At 38.4% G+C, this 20,438-nt stretch overlaps 1 protein-coding gene across 1 annotated transcript in view; it reads left to right on the top strand.

Annotated features, from left to right (window-relative positions):
• Positions 1-20,438, top strand: part of LOC128860787 (delta-1-pyrroline-5-carboxylate synthase) — a 52,241-nt gene that overhangs the window by 5,578 nt on the left and 26,225 nt on the right. Inside the window, exon 2 of the mRNA XM_054098532.1 lies at positions 15,580-15,732. Coding sequence (XP_053954507.1) covers positions 15,580-15,732 — 153 coding nt within the window. The remainder of the gene's footprint in view (positions 1-15,579; positions 15,733-20,438) is intronic.

The following is a 20,438-nucleotide window of genomic DNA, read 5'->3' as shown; positions in this document are numbered from 1 at the left end:
GCGATTTAGGTGTTGGACATTCGTTCTGGGTTGAACAAATCCTGTTGACTATTGTTTGGATGAACCAGATTTTAATAGATAATTTAATACCAGAATTTCATCTAGATGTGAGTGGGTTGACGGTTCTTTACTGATGACTCGAAGCCTGACGATAAAGTTGGCTTTGGTGTCTACTCTTAGAAGTGAGCGTTTCTGCTCGTTTTCCTAATTACTGTAGCATATTTCAGGCAGAAATTCTCGCCTTAATGAAAATCTGTCTACCTTTAGGTAAATCTATACTTATTCTGATAGCCAAGCAGAGGTGATGGTGGCGTTGTCACTAATTCGATTGGTCGCAAATGCCGGAAATCTCTTAACGGAGATGGCGGAATATTTCCGCATCCACTTGATATGGGTGCCAGAGAATAGTGATATAAATACAAGATAATTGTAAAGAAAGCGAATAAGCGAGTTAGGGCATTACCACTCACCTCTCTCTTGATAAGGAGATTGTAGGCATACTCCTCTCAGCTTACAAACTGCGTGCTTAGCATTTGACCAGAATGGGACGTCAGGCACTCAAAGGCGCTGCTCAATCGGTCCAGGAAAAACTTCTCACAAGCCACTGTCTTAGGTCGACATGATCAGAGATTGAATGTACCTCATTTTGACTATTGCAAAAGCTGCAAAAATGAGGACGAGGAAAAGTATGTCAGACATTTTCTTTGTCACTACCTTGCGTGGCACGCCTGTAGGTTTAGATACTTTAGCTCATCGTTCTTGAATGATAGCGCTGACCTTAGAGAAATATCAGCTAAATTACTACTATAACATTACAATGAATCGGTAACGGAGTCAGTGAATTGGTTTAAAGACCGACTGCCACTTCCACCTACCTACCGACCTATGAGATACAGGGCACGCATTGATAAGCAAATAGAGCACTGACTTTGATAATAAGTTTTAACAATATCAATGCGTAGCTAATCGTGCAGCGTTCCATGTCTAAATGTCAGGAGGCAAATTTGACAGCTGTAGTAGTTTTATCAAGATGGTCACTATACATACATACATTGTCAAGCGCATCATAGAAAAAGAAAAAACAAGTTCTGGTTCTTGATACACTAGAAGCTCACCAGACCGGTGCTAGAAGATTTCCCTGTAAGGTACCTACAAACAAGTGAAAAATTCCACTTTTACTCAAAACGAATTTTGAAGTATTGAACACTACTTTTGTAAGTACGAAAGTGTGCATTTGTGCATCGAGGCACCTTCTTTGTCGCTTGTAACGTTAACGACGACTATGTGATATTGCTCACTTGAGAAGCACTTCTGTATATGCTATACATACGTATGTATGCATATTTGTAGTAGAGAGTACAGTGGCAAGTGCATCGATTGTGAATTGGATTTTTTAAAGCACTTTGCTTTTTGGGGATATACTCGTACATACATATGCAGTTGTGTATTATATTCTTGCAACCTTTAGCTACTAGTGTACGATTTCCAATACAGTAGATAAATAAAATCGGCCTATGAGTGGAACACTGGAGAATGGCGTAAATGTACTCATATGCATTACTCGTATTATGGAAAAGCTGTCGCTTTTCGTTTCTGAAGCACAGCTGGCGTTGAAAGAATATATGTATATGTCTGTAATAGTATAATCCTTTGTATTCAATCGTGTCCGCTTAATTGAAATAGCCATTTAGCTGAAATGGATGAAACTTCGAGTCTTCACATATGTATGTATATGAAATAATTGGTTAAAGACAAAAGTTTTTGTGGACATATTATGAATTAACTTTGCATTTATGCATCTAATTAAATTAAATTAAACATACATCTTATTTTTGGGAAATACTACCCGACAAACTTTGGTTATGCTTCTTCTTATCTCCCTCGTACACAAATACACACATACAAGCGAAATCTTTCTATTCGCGTGAATTGTTGTTGATTGTTAGGTATTTCCGTTAATGGAACTTAACCTAATTAAATAGAAAATCGTCTAACAACTAAACGGAGTAGACTGCTTGCAATATGCATATACAGATCGATTGAAAAGTACTTCAAAAATAAAATTATGAGAATTTTCAATATATATATACATATTAAAATATATACCACATAATGTAAATTTCAAAGCATTTATTCCAATGATCCTCCAACATCTCTGTAATGATTTTCCGATAGCTTTGCAAAATACGTTTCACAGTTTTATGTGAGATTATTGAAAAACGATTTCCAGTTGCAAAAAGGGCTCCGTGATAAGAACGTGGCATAGACCTATCGGATGCAATAAAAATAACCCAATATAAAAAGAAGTAAAACCAATTTATGTAAAGAAACTGAATTAAATTTGCTGAAAATATACGAAAAATTGAAAGAAATTTAATTTAATAAATGAAAACGAATAGGAAGGAATATGAACGATTTAAAATTAAAATAATTTAACTCAATCCAAAAAATACCCTTCATGTTTTACCCTTCTCATAATAATTAATCAAGAAAATCCCTTTCCTTCATTGTAAGTGTTCGACAAAAAACCGAACGTAGCATCACGGAAAGGGTTGTACAAACTTTTATCTGCAGCAAATTGGCATCAAAAAAATCGCTGATCAAAAGCAGCTCGCCACAAATGTCAGACACGAAACACCAGTTTTTTCTAATGGTGGTCGCTCCTCGGTAGACAATGGCAAACCTCTGAAAAAGCATCAAGACGCGTACCACAAATATATATATATATATATATATATATATATTGGCAACAAATATATATAAGAGGTGTTATTTTGATATTCAAATGCTATTTTTTAATATAAATGATCGGATGTTTATTTCATTATAAAGAGGAAGGTATGCCGTTAATAGTGGAAAATAACATCGGGCAAATGACCACCACGACCACGCTTACAAGACAATATCCTTTTCATGAAATTTTCCATAACCGAATTGCAAAGTGGCTGCCCTATGTCCTCGATAGCCTTACGCATTCCATCTTTCAGGTCTTGAATCGACCCTGGGATGTTGGCGTAGACCTTCTCTTTTACGTGGCCCCAAAGAAAAAAGTCACAATGTGTTAAAGTTCAAGATCTCGGTGTCCAATTGTGATCACCTCATCGAGAGATAACACGGTCCGGAAACTTTTCCCGTAAAATATCAATGGTTTCGTTGCTTGTGTGGCACGTAGCGCCGTCTTGTTGAAAATAAACGTTGTCCAAATCAATGCCATCCAATTCCATCCATAAAAAATCGTTAATCATCTCGCCTGTTTAACACTTACCACCTGTTATTGGAAAACCCATACATACGTATATTTATACACCACTATTACTAGCTAAATACTATATGATAGCATAAAATTCTCATTTTCTACGTATTTTTAAGTTTAAATGTAAAATACCCATTTTTTTTAAGTTTTGCTGAATTATTTATAATAATTAGAAATAAATCAAAAAAGTATTAAAATGTAAAAACTTTCTTATTTGTCAATTATTTGTGTGAGCCATTGTATGCATATATAATTTAAGGAATACCTCAACGAAGATATCGATCTCAATCTTTAAATTCAAAATGAGATCTAACGCTGGAGTGGAGACAGTGGCTAATATTTCGTTTGACAAAAAAAAAGTGCGTGTAGCGTAGTACACATAACAGAAGTGAAGCTTTCAAGGCAGACAAACGCCGAGAGAGAATGAGAGAGAGGGAGAGAGATAGAAAATATATCTAAATAAATTCACAATATTCGCAGAGAATACAAATAGACAAAATTTACAAAAAACGGAGAAGTATCGACCGATGTAGGTAAACGCAGGACACAAACCGTGGCAACAACGCGCACTACTTCGAGCGTTTATCACCCGCACAAACGCAGCGATTCTAGGACCGCAGCAACGGCACAAATTACCTCAAGGCAATACCAATAAATCCGACGCCGGAATGGATAGCACTTTATAGTACGAACAAGCACTATCCAGGAAATGGAAATAAGCGACCAAAAAGTAGGTACCAAAAAAAAAATGCTCAAAACATTGCATGGCCTCGAAATTTTACGCTCCATTCTCTCTCGTCCATCGACGCCTAAGAAGTTTCATTTCAAAAATTAAATTAAAATGTTTCTAGGCGGAGGCGCTCTTGTATTGTAGATGTACAAATATACATATGTATGTATGCACATATCTATATTTATATAGATTGCTATTGTGGAACCCAATTTCGAAGGCTTCTTGACTGATTATTTATGTGTCGGCCTGCTAAAACTAAAATTATTATGAAACGTTTTTGTTTTTATGCTTGTTTTCTAACTAACACCTGTATAATATTGTTGTTGCCACAAATTATTGTAATCAGATGACTCGCGCATGCAGTCAACGCCTGGTTATTGAGATAGCGCAATCCATGTCAAGCAACAACATTCAATTCCGCCTAGAGTTGAGTTGTGAATGTTTTGTGCGAATACTTTTCTTGATACTTTTTGTTTTGGACTTGTATTCTGATTGTTGTCATTGGTAGCATGATCGAAAATTTGTGTATGCCTGTTGTTTACTTAGCTATTTCTTTATATTATTATACAAATAGGATCGAGCGGCCGCTGTAGCGGAATGGGTTGGTGCGTGACTACCATTCGGAATTGACAGAAAGAACGTAGGTGAAAACACCAAAATTAAGAAAAAACATTTTTCTAATAGCGGTCTCCCCACGGCAGGCAATGGCAAACCTCCGAGTGTATTTCTGCCATGAAAAAGCTCTTCATAAAAATATCTGCCGTTCGGAGTCGGCTTGAAACTGTAGGTCCCTCCATTTGTGGAACAACATCAAGGCGCACACCACAAATAAGGAGGAGGAGCTCGGCCAAATACCCAAAAAGGGTGTACGCGCCAATTATATATATATGTATATATTGTTGATTTGCTTTCATTTTAATAAATATTCATTTGATCCAAGATTGTAGATTAAGTTGTCTCAACAAGTTCTATTAGTATTTTTTCGAGCACCCTTCAGCTTTTATAACAGTTTTTTCTGCTCTCTGACATTCAGCTAATCAAAATTTGCAGAGTTCATCCGGTAATTCTGTTATACTAAACTCTGTAAGAACAAAGACGACCAGATCGCCGTACAGAGCAATCTTAAATTATGGAGGGAACACTTCTCGAACCTGTTAAACAGTGACAGCTGCGCATGTCATAGAGAATGTGAACATCCCGATACCCCAATCGTTGACGACGGAATTGTCGGTCCGTTACCCGACCATGACGAGGTGAGAATAGCAATATCACGGCTAAAGAACAACAAAGCCGCGGGCGCTGACGGACTGCCGGCTGAGCTATTCAAACATGGCGGCGAGGAGCTGGTAAGGTGCATGCATCAGCTCCTATGCAAAATATGGTCGGATGAAAGCATGCCTGCCGATTGGAATTTAAGTGTGCTCTGCCCAATCCATAAGAAGGGCGATCCTGCAATTTGTGCCAATTACCGCGGGATTAGTCTTCTAAATATCGCCTATAAGGTTCTAGCGAGCGTATTGTGTGAAAGACTGAAGCCCACCGTCAACCAACTGATTGGACCTTATCAGTGTGGCTTCAGACCTGGAAAGTCTACCATCGACCAAATATTCACAATACGCCAAATCCTGGAAAAGACCAATGAAATGAGAATCGACACACACCATCTTTTCGTCGACTTCAAAGCTGCTTTCGACAGTACGGAAAGGAGTTACCTGTATGCCGCTATGTCTGAATTTGGTATCCCCGCAAAACTAATACGGCTATGTAAGATGACGTTGCTCAACACCAGCAGCGCCGTCAGAATTGGAAAGGACTTCTCCGAGCCGTTTGATACCAAACGAGGTTTCAGACAGGGTGACTCGCTGTGGTGTGACTTCTTTAACCTGATGTTGGAGAGCATCGTACGAGCCGCAGAACTTAATCGATCAGGCACAATATTTTATAAGAGCGTACAATTGTTGGCGTATGCCGACGATATCGATATCATCGGCCTTAACAACCGCGCTGTTAGTTCTGCCTTCTCCAAACTGGATAAAGAGGCAAAGCGCATGGGTTTGGTGGTGAGCGAGGACAAAACGAAGTACCTCCTGTCTTCAAACAAACAGTCGGCGCACTCGCGTATCGGCACCCACGTCACTGTAGACAGTTATAATTTCGAGGTTGTAAAAGACTTCGTTTATTTAGGAACCAGTATTAACACCGATTACAATGTCAGCCTTGAAATCCAACGTAGAATCTCTCTTGCCAACAAGTGCTACTTTGGACTAAGTAGGCAACTGAGCAGTAAAGTCCTCTCTAGACGAACAAAACTAACACTCTACAAGACTCTCATCATGCCCGTCCTAACGTATGGCGCAGAAGCTTGGACGATGACAACATCCGATGAAGCGACGCTTGGAGTGTTCGAGAGAAAGATTCTGCGTAAGATTTTTGGACCTTTGTACGTTGGCAACGGCGAATATCGCAGGCGATGGAACGATGAGCTGTATGAGCTTTACGACGACATGGACGTAGCGCAGCGAATAAAGATCCAGCGGCTTCGTTGGCTGGGTCATGTCGTCCGAATGGATACAAACGCTCCGGCTTTGAAAGTATTCGATGCGGTACCAGCTGGTGGTAGCAGAGGAAGAGGAAGGCCTCCTCTGCGTTGGAAAGATCAGGTGGAGAAGGACTTGGTTTCACTTGGTGTGTCCAATTGGCGCCGGTTAGCACGAGAAAGAAACGACTGGCGCGCTTTGTTAAGCTCGGCCAAAATCGCGTAAGCGGTTATCGCGCCAATTAAGACGAAGAAACTCTTTAGGGATCAAATTTATGGTAAAGTGTTCAATCTCTTCGTTTTTACCAGTGTTTATGAGGTTGAAAATGCTGAAATTTTCTCAATAGCTTGTCCAACTCAACAGACAACTCCAATTTTTTGCAGTCTGATTTTGGTGCTGCTTGGCTCAGCAGGGTCGTGGTTCGCGCATATGTACTTATTGTACTGTACCAGACGCAGACCGGTTAAATCAACCACCTAGAGTCCTCGACGAACTGTTATAATTCAAGTTTTGAGACTGTTTCTGACGTGGCTTGTAACATTTGCCTTCTTCATAAATCGTAAAGAAATAGTCGAAAAATGAGATCCAAATTTTCTTTTAGCAAACCATTTATGAAAACTGGCAAATTAGTTCGAAAAATCATCTGGTGAAAAAAACATTTTCTTCTCGGATGCTACTGGCACAAATAACTAAAACCAAATTGTTGCTCGAAATGGGATAAGCAGCGAATGTTTGGTAAGAAGTATGTGTATCCGCAAAAAGTTAGATTTTGGTGTGGTGATATTATTGGCCAATTTTGCCGAATGCTGCGTCATTTCGATAGCTTTTAAACGCCTTTTTTGTCGAGATAGATATCTCCATGATAGAAATATGGTGCATGTAAAATTTTTAAAACCGAGCGATGCCACTACCCTTATAGCCTAAACAGATGACGGCGTTACCGGCGCAGTTAATTCTGATTAAAAGTGTAGTGTGACAGATGGTTGTTACGCGAATTAGTGAACAGCTGATTTGCTTATTGGATAGTTTTGGTAGTAAAAGATAGACCGTAGGCAGCAAATACGGGTGGTATAAGCTGCCCTGATACTAAGAAATAATTATTTATTAAAAAAAAATCTTAAATTACAATCTCTCAAACTGCTTCGAAATATCAAAACAATTAATGTAATTTCGAGCGTGAGCAAAATAGCATTGCATGCAGTCATTTGTGTTCTTCTCGTTGAATCATAGATAACTAGATGTGAAACTTATTCATTTTGAGAGAGAGCGCGCCCATGAGGACGTTTCAAAACTTGGCAGCACTCACACATTATGGGATTTTGAACAGCTGATAGGCGAAATGGCAGGCTGCCAGAAGAAACGCGCCAAAAATAACAGACGAAAACAGTTCGTTTTTGCTTAATGGAGAAATGACGTGTTGAAATAGTTATAATTATTTGTCTTAAAATTAATTCAATTGAAATGCAATAATTTGAATTTAAGTGAGTTTGTAGAATCCAAAGCTCGTTATATCCTTTTCGACTTCTACTTTTAATTAGTCTTATGTACATAATGTAATTTTATTGAAAACTGTGTGTTGGTTTATGTAAATTTGTATGTACGTAAATATTCTATGGTTGAAAAGCGTACAAAAATTAAAGGTAATCTGCTTTAACTTATTCTGTTCGTTGTTTGAGAATTTTGTTTTGTTACCCAATTTCTGTGTTATATTAAAAAATCGCAATAAGTCATGTTTTTAATTATAACTTATGTTTTTCGCGTTCATTACTTTATTATTATTAAATTACTTTTGTATTTCAGTTTTAAATAATTTCATTTACATATAAATTTTTAAATTTTTTGCTTATTTATGTACATATTTCATACGGATTGTGCTTATTTTTAGTATATGTAGGTGTTTACGAGTGATATAAGGCTATTGGGCAACCGCACACTAAATACTAACCTCAATGGTGGTGTGGAAACTAAAAATTCCAGACCTTTGGTTCAAAAATACCCAATTCATGTTTCTACCGGTGTGGCAATATTGGAAAATGTTATAAAAAATGCACATTTTTCAGCGCTCTCACGAGAAAAAGAGTTTCACATCTAGTCATCTATGGTTGAATGTTGTGTTATTTTTCATTCACAATAGATATAACAGCCATTTTTCGGCTATATTGCCATCGAAAATTCCCTTAATTCGCTTAAATTATAAGAATTAATTCTTGTTGTAAATCCGAATTAGTTGCACTTAATTCCTGGTACAATTCTGCATCAAGGCGTTAATCCAGATTAACGCCAAGGCCTGTTAAGGCTATTATGAGTTTTTTTGATTCCAAGAATTAATTGGCAGCCCAAATTAAATTTTACTAAAATGTGAGCGAATGTATGAATTAGGGTTAGGACCGAATTAAGCACATCCTTACTTGTTTGAATTGAATGGAAGAAAATGGTATTAAAAAAATAATTTGTTGCCTGTATTCAAATAAAATGTTGACAATGCAGTTAATTTTACTTTAAATACGATATTGGTATACAAAGTACTGAATTTCCTTTCGCATCGCAATTACCATTCGCATTGGGTTACAGAGTAGATTCCCAGGCTTTCAAGTTCAAAAATGAGCACTTGTTTGACGAAAAATGTACGCAACCATGCCAGTACCAAGGAAATATGGTAATACTTAAATAGTTTATAAAGTTTTAGCTTATTAAATAAAAGTTAGTGTTTGGTAAAAATGAGTAGTAAAGTAGCGGATGCCCTAGCCATCGATTCGATCGGAAATAAGACAAGAAAGCATTGAGAAAATATTTTTATTTGTTTGTATCGCTCCATAAATGAAAGATTTCAAGTTGAAAGTCAAGTGTGCAAAATTTAATCAGAAATCTAAATTTGCCGAATTGATATACATATCTACATACATGTGAAAATGTGGTATGTTTATTACTTGATTTTGAGACTTTGTTATTGCCGAGGTAATGATGTATTTATATACAGATATAGGGGGTTCGATTACAAGCACCCGAACTTTCAGGTTTCACAAGTAAGTACAGTGGTGGCCAAATCGTACGCAAATATTGCCCCATTACAGGAGTGTTATAGAATAATTATATACGTACTTTTTTAATTCATTTTTTTTTTAATTTTGATTGAAAGTAAAGCTGTTTTAGTTTGGTTAGCGTAATTTTATTTAATGTTTCCAAATTAAACAAAATCCATTCCTATTAGAAACAAATAATTAAACTTTTTATAACAACTCAAAAAATTCGTGAACAAAACAAACATGTTAATTATTCTATAATAAGGCAATAGTTCCATATGATTTGGCCACCACTGTAGGTATTTAATGTCATTATGTGAGGAATATAATTTCGGGCGGATGGTTTTCGCAGCTAGTGGATTAACTTTGGGTAACATATTCTGCATTAACCACAGGTTTCAGGTATCCAGACGGAAAATAGTCGAGACAGAGTCCTCCAAATTTGAGGACTGATTTTGATAATAAACTTGAATTTCTCAATTTCGTCGCTTTGTTGAACCATGCATAGTATGAGTGCTATATGGTTAAATGTCTACATTAACTAAGTGTTCTCAGATATTTTAACAGCTGTAGCCTTACCAAGGTGACCGCTATACTCTGGCAAATCCCGTATACTCTGCTAAAGTTCGTGCGCCCCTATTGTAAAACCCTACTGTTAATTATAATTCCTCGATGAGTTAATTGTTTTACTAAAACAACGACTTTTATAGCAAAGTATTCTCCCACACGTGTAATAAGGCAATAATACTCGGACACTAAATGATATTGACAAATAACTCACAATTAAAAGCTTTATCAGTGAACGAGTACCGATACCAATCGGCAAAAATCTTATCAGCACTTTAAATTGTGTTTGTTGACTATCGCCCTTAATGCTGTTATAATGACCATAACAACTGTTTTACAGTATAAAATATTGGATACTAAATATGAGGGTATATGAGTTTGCCCTCTAGATAATATGGAAGGGGAAAACAAGTTTGATGAAGTTCATTCAGGGCTGGCAGTTCAACATTTTTGAGTTTCTCTAAGTTCTTTAAATTATTCTATTAGGTTGTCAACTAAGTAATTGCGAATGTTTTTTAGAAAATCAAAGACAATTTTTTCATGGAATTAAATAACTTTATTCTGTAATGTATTGCTCATTTTGAGAAGTAAAATTATCTGTCGACCATTAAAACGAAACTTTATAAGTGCCTTATCACGCCCGTTCTATTCACAACGCAGAGCTGAGGATCATGACAATATCAGATAAAGTGATCGTGGAAGTGATAGGGAAAAGATAATGAGCCTTTGCGGATTGACGACAGAGAATAATGTAAGCAATATAATGATGAGCCGTAGGAACCTTACCGCTACATACAGCGTAGCGAACAAAGACCCACCGGCTTAAGTTATGTCGTATGAATGATTTAAAACACTCTAGCTTAATTTATATTTTTACTTATAAATGTAAGAGTAGGAATTTAGATTAAGGAAGCATAACACTAGCAACATAATTCAAGTGCCTTGGTAGAAAAAATTCAGCAGATGTGGCCAACGGCAGATGTTACCGGGTCTCAGCGAATTTGAAGGAATCAGCTGATTTTCTGATGTAACAGGGAATGTGGTAGCAGTTTGTTTACGGCAAATCTGATATTGTCTGGGTGATATAAGAAAAAACCAACGCAGCCATTACTCCTGTTACTTCCTTGCCGTCTGAATAACCACATGAAAATGCATATATCTGAAATGGGCGGATACTATTCTGCTGCCGAATCCCTGGTGACGTGGCAGCCGAAGTTACTATCACAGGTTTGCTTCGGATGGCCAAACCTTTGTTCAAGTGCAACCTGTCATAGCGCAGGACTGTAACATAAATTTATGGCCTCGGGGTTGGATGGCTAGAAATGATGACCCTGGAGGAGATTACTACGCTAAAAAATAGAAAAATCGGTTCATAAATGAGGATCGAGTAAATACTATTTAATACGGCATTAATTTTTTTTACAAAACATTTACTGATACTTTTCAATTGAGGAAACAAGTGATGTGGATTTTTTAGTGCTTAGAAGGGGAAGGGGGTATGCGTTTAAAACAAAATCAGTAATCAGCGCGGACATAAAAATGTGCGTAAATTCATCAAAGACGATGTAGATAATACAGAGGGTGGCGTCTTCCGGAAACCGCTATTTTATTGCAATTCATGGAAATATATTGTGCAAGGAATAAGTTTGACGAATTTTGCGTGTTCTTTTGCCGGAATATGATAGAGAAGAGAGTGCACAAATGGATTGAAAAAGTTCGGAGGCGGAAAACTTTAGGCCCCTCAATTTGTGACACAACATCAAGACGCACACCACAAATAGGAGGAGGAGCTCGGCCAAACACCAAAAAAAAAAGGTGTAGGCGCCAATTTTATATATACTTATATAGGGGTTTTTAATAGGTGCGCTTCAACTTTTTTCCGATAGGGAGGGCGAACGACGCAATATTTTTTATTTTTCGCTTGTCATTTGTAAACTTCATTAGTATACATTTCATCGTGGAACGCTTCACAATTGAGCAACTATTGCAAATCGTGCAAATTTTTTATGAAAATAATCGTTCTGTTGCTGCTACTTTAAGAGCATTACGGCCATTTTACGGTCCATTTAACAAGCCGTCCCGTTTTGGGGTTATGTGAAGTCATTGGTCTGCATTAACAAGCCGGCGACGATTTGTGAGCTCAGAGCCAATATGAACGCGAATTTGAAAATTTATTGCTCTCTTTCAAACACTTCGTAGTAAATTAACTTTGTGCAAAATTTAAGCAACTTTAAATCTAAACGATGTTCGTTAGACAAGCCTAATTCTCCTCTAAAGGCTGACATACTGTTTACCTAATAAATTATTTTTTCTTCGCACTCCTTTCGAGTTCTGACGGGACTAGGAGTGTTACTCAACACATTCTTACACAGTCTTCTATCAGGGATCTCTAAGTGGCAACATTGAGCCACTCAGTTCTCATGTGAATAGTGTGTAATTTAGCTCATGTGAATAGAGTGAAAATCCCTCGATTCTTTCTATTCATTCACGATAGGCTTCACTTTTTAGATTCTAGTCCAAGTCAAAGCGTCCGATAACACTGTGCGGAAAATTGGTTCGAAAAACAATAAAAGGTGTATCCGGTGCGCCATCTTTTATGTCGGTATGTAAACGCTGCATAACTTTGTCATTTACCAACCGATCTACTTCAACATACATGTTTTCGATACATCAATTCAGTACAAATTCAACTATGGATCGCTTTACACCGAAACAACGCACTGAAATAGTGATGCTATACATCGAAAATAATCGTTCTATTGTTCTAACTCAATGCGCATATCGCAAAAAGTATCGCGGCAGACATGCACCGTCTGACAATACTATTCGTCGTTTGGTGTCGAATGTTTTTGAGCATTGGACAGTAAGTGATCGTCAACATGCCGTTCATCAACGACCAGGACGTTCCAATGAACTTGTTGAAGCAGTCAGGAGAGCGTTGCCCAGGAGCCAACAGTGTCGTATCGTCGTCACGCTCAGCATTTTGGCGTCAGTGAAACCACAATGTGGCGCATTTTAAAGGATGATTTAAATTTGTTTTAGTATAAAGTGCAATTGACACAAAGAATATTGCCGACAGACCATTCACGTCGTTTGGAATACGGTCAAACAGTCGCTCGAATGGTTGATACTGAACCCAATTTTTGGAAGCAAATTTTAATGACTGAGGGGCACATTTTAACCTCTCTGGCAGCGGGAATGAACAAAATTGTAAGTAACTGTTTGGGCCGGCATTTGCGCCAAAACCGTCATTGGGCCATATTTTTACCGAGAAAACCAAACGGTCGATGGATACCGATATCGATGGATGTTGGCTCATTATGTCTGCCCGCAAATGCGTGAGAAAGGTTTAGACGGTTATTGATTTTAACAAGACGGTGCGCCATGCCACACTGCGAATGCAACAATTGAATTTCTGCAACGAAAATTCTCGGGACGTCTAGTGTCAAAAAGAGGCTACATCACCTGACTTAACCCCCCTGGACTTCGTTTTGTGGGGTTATGTGAAAAGTAAGGTTTATGCCATCAAGCCGCAGACTATTGACCAGCTTAAGGAAAACATTCGTCCCGAAATCGACGCTATAAAACCCGAAATGCTTGACAAGGTGATGACAAACGCAGAAAAAAGATCGCAGTTTGTGATTGCTAATAAGGTGATCACTTGATGGATGTTGTATTCAAAAAATAGTTTTAATATATTGTAAATAACCAAACCAAATAAAAATACTTCACTTATACAAATCAGTTGTTTTTTTCAGAGTTATTCAATGTTTTCATGCCGACATAAAAGATGGCGCACCCTGTATAAGATTAATGAAAGAATATTGAAAATAGGACCACTTGTCGTTTTGTCCTTAGAGGCCACATGTTTTTAAAGTATATTGAAGTTTTCCTAATTTGCTCTCAAGTTTATCTAAACTATATGAAAAAAACTTGTAAAAAACAATATTTACCATTGATAATGCCTTAAAAGATTGTTTTCTCCTCTTTTTCTTTGCCCTCGCCAAGGTCCCTTATTTGGCATCGGCCCTCCTCGTACTTGATTTCCAGGTTAATCGATTCTGGATTGCCCCTTCGTTGACTTCCCTTCGCTGCATACCGTTTTTAATAGTGTATAGCCAGAATTTAAGGGGTCGATGTCGGCCACGTCCCATTGATGGTAGCGGCTGTTTTACAAATTTCTTTGTTGTAAGCTATTCAGCTGTTCTCATAATGTGTTCATATCAACGTAAGCGATTTTATCTGAATTTCTTAATTATTGGAGCCACATGACAGCTACTTCTGATGTGTTTATTGCTTATCTTATCCAGTTTTGTTACGCCCGATGCCCATCGAAACATTCTCATCTTCGCCACATGGCTTCTTTTTCTTGTTTAGGATATAGCGGCCAGTGTTCTGAGGTATACGCCATTGCAGGTCTAACCGCAGCTTTATAAATTTTGTCTTTTAACTTTCTTCTTCTTCTTCTTAGCTTCACAGTCCTTGGTGAACCATTCCTTCACAGCTTCTTGTCATCGATCTCGATTTATAGCCACTGCCCTCCAACATTGCACGCGCATTTTCCTAAGATCAGCTTCCACATCTTCTAGCCATCTTTTCCTTGGGCGTCCCCTATCGATAGCATGAAGTTTATAAGATTGGTGGAGAGTTAAAATGTTCCACCAAAATATTTCTCGGAAATCTTAGTAGGCGTATCTTCGAATAAAAGCACCATTATTTTGTTTCCAACTCTATCAGTATCACACATTCAAACGCTGTTGAGGTGAAAAGGGAACGAAGATATTTGAGGCAGTTGCAAAGAAAATATGTTATGAAATAAAAATTTACAACTTTTGGCACTTCATAAATTCTCGTGAAAAGTGTTTTCTTTATTATTATTACTCTTAAGGGATTCGTTTAACGTAATTTAACAACTTCTCGACTTATTTTTTCAGAAACCTTAGCATTAACAAAACTTTGTTAAACGTTTTTCATTAATTTAAACGACATAAATATACATATATACATATATGTGGATAGAATTCATTTGTTGAATTTCTATTTCGGTCTTCAGTACCACAACAAAAACAAAAAGCATATCAGATATTAAACTGCTATCACCTTGTATGGATTCGACTAGGCTTGCAAAATTTTCGTAAACACTTGAAAGAAATTGCGAGGCATGCTCTACATGTACTTATATATTTTTAAAATGCGACAAGTACAAATCGTCTGGGAACCTGCTTGAAAGATTAAAATTCCACAGAAATGTTTTTGTTTTTGTAAAATGAATATTATCGCCTTATAAACTTCCATACGCCACGAGGAAGTGGCGCTTTGGCGATAGACGATAAAAGTGTATTCCAAGTTAACGATACATACTATATACTTATGTACATATAGTTGCAAGTGTGTATGTTATATTTAGTCGAGAAATGCATTCTGAGAAAAATTCTTATAAACACACTTTTTGCTTTTATTTAATTTTAGAGCATTCTTTCTGAAAAGCCCAAGCCATCATTCACTGAAAGAAGCCAACTGAAGTATGCACGGCGTTTAGTGGTAAAACTTGGAAGCGCTGTCATCACAAGGGAAGACAACCATGGCCTAGCCCTCGGACGACTGGCCTCCATTGTCGAGCAGGTTAGTTTTTGTATGTGTGAAATTTTGTAAATACATATGTGTGTATGTATGTACAATACATACATGCCAGAGAAGCCGAAAACCGATTTGAGGCCGAACCGAACCCAACATTTCAATGGCTTGAGTAATAAATAACCAATGATTTTTAAAAATCCTATATTTTATTAAAAAAGCAAGCAATAATTAAGTAATTATTTAACACTGATTAATTAACTTATCGTCGAAGCCGAAGCTCGGCCGTTGTGTAATATATTGGGTATATTAGTACCTATTTATTATCGTGGAAGTGGCGATGTAGTAACTTATAGCTTTCTCGTCTTCTTACTATCTTCTTCTTTCCTTACTGTTGCCTGTAAGTGTTACGTCCGAAAGTGACTTCTTAGTGTCGTCTGGAAGACATAGAAGCATAAAAACTACACTATAGAACAACCTGTTACAATTATTGAATGAACAACATATCGACAAATTTGTAATTTTCGCCCTCCAGCACTTATTACTATGGAACTGCCTCCGTTTTGTGACTGGCTAAATTCAACTTAGCCTCGTTAACCCATCGTTGCACTCTCGCTGCAGTATCGTTGCACTTTTCCTTTAAGAGGTCAAGTTTAACATCGACTAGCTACAGGGCAATATCATCTGCGTATCCCACAATTTTGGCGTTTGGCGGGAGCTTCACCTTCAGGACTGAATCGTACATGATGTTCCACAAAGTTGATCCCAGAACTGATCCTTGTGGTACACCACCGGAGACCTTGTTCGTTTTTTGTCCATTTGTAGTTTCATATCGCAGAATGCGGTCACTTAGATAACTGCTTGTAATGCGGACAAGGTAGGCTGGTACATTGAAATCTTTGAGGGCCGTGATGATGCTAGGCCAGTTTGCCGAGTTAAAAGCATTTTTAACATCTAGGGTGATCACAGCGCAGAACTTTCTTGCCGATCTTCCCGCACTCATAGCCCTGTGTTCTATTTCCACCACCGTTCTTATTGCATCCACCGTAGATCTAGCTTTCCGGAAGCCGAATTGGTTGTCTGAGAGACCTGTCGAGCCTTCCAGATTCTCCTGAAGTCGTTCGCAGATAATGCGTTCTAGTACCTTCCGCACTGTGTCCAGCAGGCATATGGGTCTGTATGACAAAGGTAGATCGGGTTGCTTACCTGGTTTAAGCAGAATAATCAGACGTTGTATTTTCCATCTCGCTGGGAACTTTCCTTCGGTAAGGAATGCCATGTATAGGTCTGTAAAAATTTTCGGAGTTGACCGTATTGCTTCTTTTAACGCTATATTGGGAATCCCGTCAGGCCCGGGGGCTTTGCTATCCTTTATCCTCGTTAAGGTGCTGAGAACTTCTTCTTCTGTAACTTGTGGAACCATTGCAATTTCTGTTATTACGCCATTTTGTGAGTCCCCTGCTTCCTGTAGGGGAAATAGTACTAAAGCAACGAGTTTTGCTTTTTTGAATTGCGTTTTTAAGCCACAATTTTCGGCAGTTATAATCATCCTGAAATTCATCGTAGTTTGTACGACCTCGCGCTCTTTGAGCTTTTCTTCTAGCCGAGTTACTATCCTTACGTAGTTTAGCTATTTCATCTGTCCACCAATATGCTGACTTTCGGTTTCCCCGGTATCTAGATCTTGTCATCGTTGCGTCGCAAGCTCTTTCTAATCGCATGGCTATTTCTTCTGTCATCTCCTCTGCTGATTTGCGGAAGATGTAAGTGTCTGCCCATACTTGTCCAAAAGCCACTGCGTCAAAATCTTTTTGTTTCTATCTTTTCTTGACTGTCTTAGATGCAGTGCTCGGCATTACAGTGCGTACGTCCACTACAATGGCCAGGTGGTCGCTATGAGTATAAATTAACTCGTCCAATTTCCATTTTGTGCGATTCGCTGTGGTACGATCAGCAAATGCTAGGTCAATTATAGAGCGCCCTCTAGTGCAATCAAACGTATATACTCCCGGAGTGTTGAGCAATACAAGGTCCATTGCTGCAACCGTTTCTTCTACAATTTTCCCCCTTGCGTTTGTATACGTGCTGCCCCAACCTCTGGACCATGCGTTGAAGTCACCTGCAATTAGAATAGGTCACTTACCCCTAAGTTCTAGCTCTAGTGCCGCCGTCTTCGAAGAAAAGTTTTCAATTGACCATCGTGGAGGTGCAAAACAGCTCACAAAGAGAATGCCGTCTAACTTCATCTACGTGAACCCTTTACAAGGTGAGGAACTTTGTCGTTTACATCCCAGATTACTGCTTGTTCTTCGGTGTCTGCTATCCCGCTGTGAGAGTTCATCATTTGGAAGGGTTCCGAAAGCATTGCGATGTCTACTTTCTTTTCGACGACTGTTTGCCCGAGTAAGTCCTGCGCAGCTCTGCAGTGGTGGGTATTGAGTTGCAGGATTTTCATCACTTGATTTTACGTACCGCTTCTTGGTAGCGCGGGCATTTTGCGCTGCCAGCTTTGTGTGCTCCATCCCATAGTGCGCATTTTTCTGCACTTCTACAGTTCGCTGCCATGTGACCGTCCTCACCACAACGACGGCAGAGTTTCGTGCGATCAGATGATTTACATACTGTCGCTACATGATCGTATGACCGGCATCTATAGCATCTTTTTGGAGATATGACCTCTGATACGCGGCAGCGTACCCATCCCACCTTAAGGGAAGCGAGCGTCAGAACCTTTGGAATGCATACTTTTGATGGCGGCTTTATCTGGCCTCTTTATCTGAGCTTGCTCTGGTATCGCGTCCAGCAACTCTTCCTCCGAGCTCAGTTCTGTTATAAGGCCCTTGCATTGCAATGTGATGCAAAGGGTTTTTAGGTTGACTGTTGCAACACCATCCAGGGTGAGCTGCATTAGGTCTAATTTTAGTTCCCTCCCTTTTTGCGGATAGAGTTGCAGTGTTTTCAGTCGCCGTTGTTTTCCTTGTTTGCGCTGGTGCAGACATAGCGCCGGTGGTGCACTCATCGATTTTCAGCTGTTTTGTTACCTCTGTGTGTGCACGTTTTATAATGCTACACATATTTCTGATGTCGCCATGTACATTTCGACATTTTTATATTACTGCTGTTTTTTTTTCAATTAATTGCTTATTCTTTTCCATGCTATAGGGCCCTAACTTAGAGCCGCTATCGCCGCGCGTGTATGTATTACCCGTAAGTCCTATGGTTATCTATGAAAACTGGGAGGGCATACTAGGGTTGACACAGGTCCTTATGGGTACCTGAGTTCAGAGACAGACTTCGATCGGGGACTAATGGGGAGTTATCTCAACCCAACATACATAGTCAATTAAGGCTACGTGCCTTGAGCGCTCTGTAAGACCTGTCAGGTTTTAATAGGGCGGAGAAATAGAGAACCCTTCTGAAAGTCGTTTCAGCAAGATTTCACTCCGCTTACTTGGATTACAAAGGTTCACTGCTTCGGCCCGCTTGCAATCTGCTTTCACTCCAGTATGCCATAATCAGGATCTTATTGGAATCGGGCCTGATGCCCCACACTGTGCGAAATGAAAAATGTTTAAATGTTTAAATGTTTTGCTTGTTTTGGTCCGCGAGTGGTATTTTATTTCCCATCTACCCTGCATATCTGCCGAGCATTCCCCGATCCGCCACCTAGGGATGGGTCCGATGGGAGACAACAGCTCCACGCGGACATTTAAATGATGCCATTCCTCACATTTGATTGCTATGAGCCGAACTTTGAATAAAAATAGTGCAACCGAAAAAAATCCAAATTTGTACACGTTTTATTTTAAAACAATATCTAGGCGCGAGCTTTGACAGACCCTAGCAACACTAAAGGCCCTAAAAAAATAATTTGCTAATTTTTGTTTTATTTATTATAGGACTATTATGCTCCATATAGAAATTATGCAACTCAATGGAAGAGGCGTAAATGAATTCTCAAAAAATTAGGAAGATTTGCATGCTTTATTCCCCGATGTTGCTCGCCACAATTTGCTTTACGACAGAGCGGAAGAATACTGTAACTCCGTCTCCGCCAAATTTTTGTACCACTCGTTTCTGCAACCAATAAAGCCAATGTTTTATTAAAATCATAAGCACAAAGATGAAATACAGATGATTCACCTATCTCATGGTGCCATCCGATAATAATTTTTGGCCAAAAACAATTGAAAGGAGTTAATTTACAAAATAGCAAAGATAGCAATAGCGTAGTGACCGTATGAAACAAGTTGCATGCTTTTAATTGCGTAACTTCGGGCCGTAACGATATTATTTCACCGGTTAACTTGGCAATATTTTCTTTATATGACTCTTCTCGCTTCTTTGCATTTGCTTTTTGATTTCACGAAGCTCTTTTAAAATGTCATATATGTATGTCGGTGTTAAGAAAAACTTAATAAAAAAAATATAACAACATAAATTTAATTTAATATTTTAATACTTCTCGCTGACTGCACCGAAATCAAGTTCACTTTCAGTCTCAGTTTCGCTCTGGGAGTCGCTCTTACCACTTCTATGTACTAATTACACCTTTTCCATTTTTTACATCCATTTTGATGCAGCTATTATATTAATATGTTGCTCGCTCAATGAACTGCAATGCATACATACATATACGAGGGGACTAACTAAAGTTCGGTAAATAGAATTGAGAAAAGGATACATTTTATTTTTAATCTTCATAATCACATAATCCTTATTAATTTAAATACATTTCTTTAATCTGTGAATCA

This window comes from Anastrepha ludens, chromosome 4 (genome assembly GCF_028408465.1).
Source record: "Anastrepha ludens isolate Willacy chromosome 4, idAnaLude1.1, whole genome shotgun sequence".
Lineage (NCBI taxonomy): Eukaryota > Metazoa > Arthropoda > Insecta > Diptera > Tephritidae > Anastrepha > Anastrepha ludens.
The sequence above is the reverse complement of the archived record's forward strand: the minus strand, read 5'-3'. Positions and strand labels throughout refer to the sequence as shown.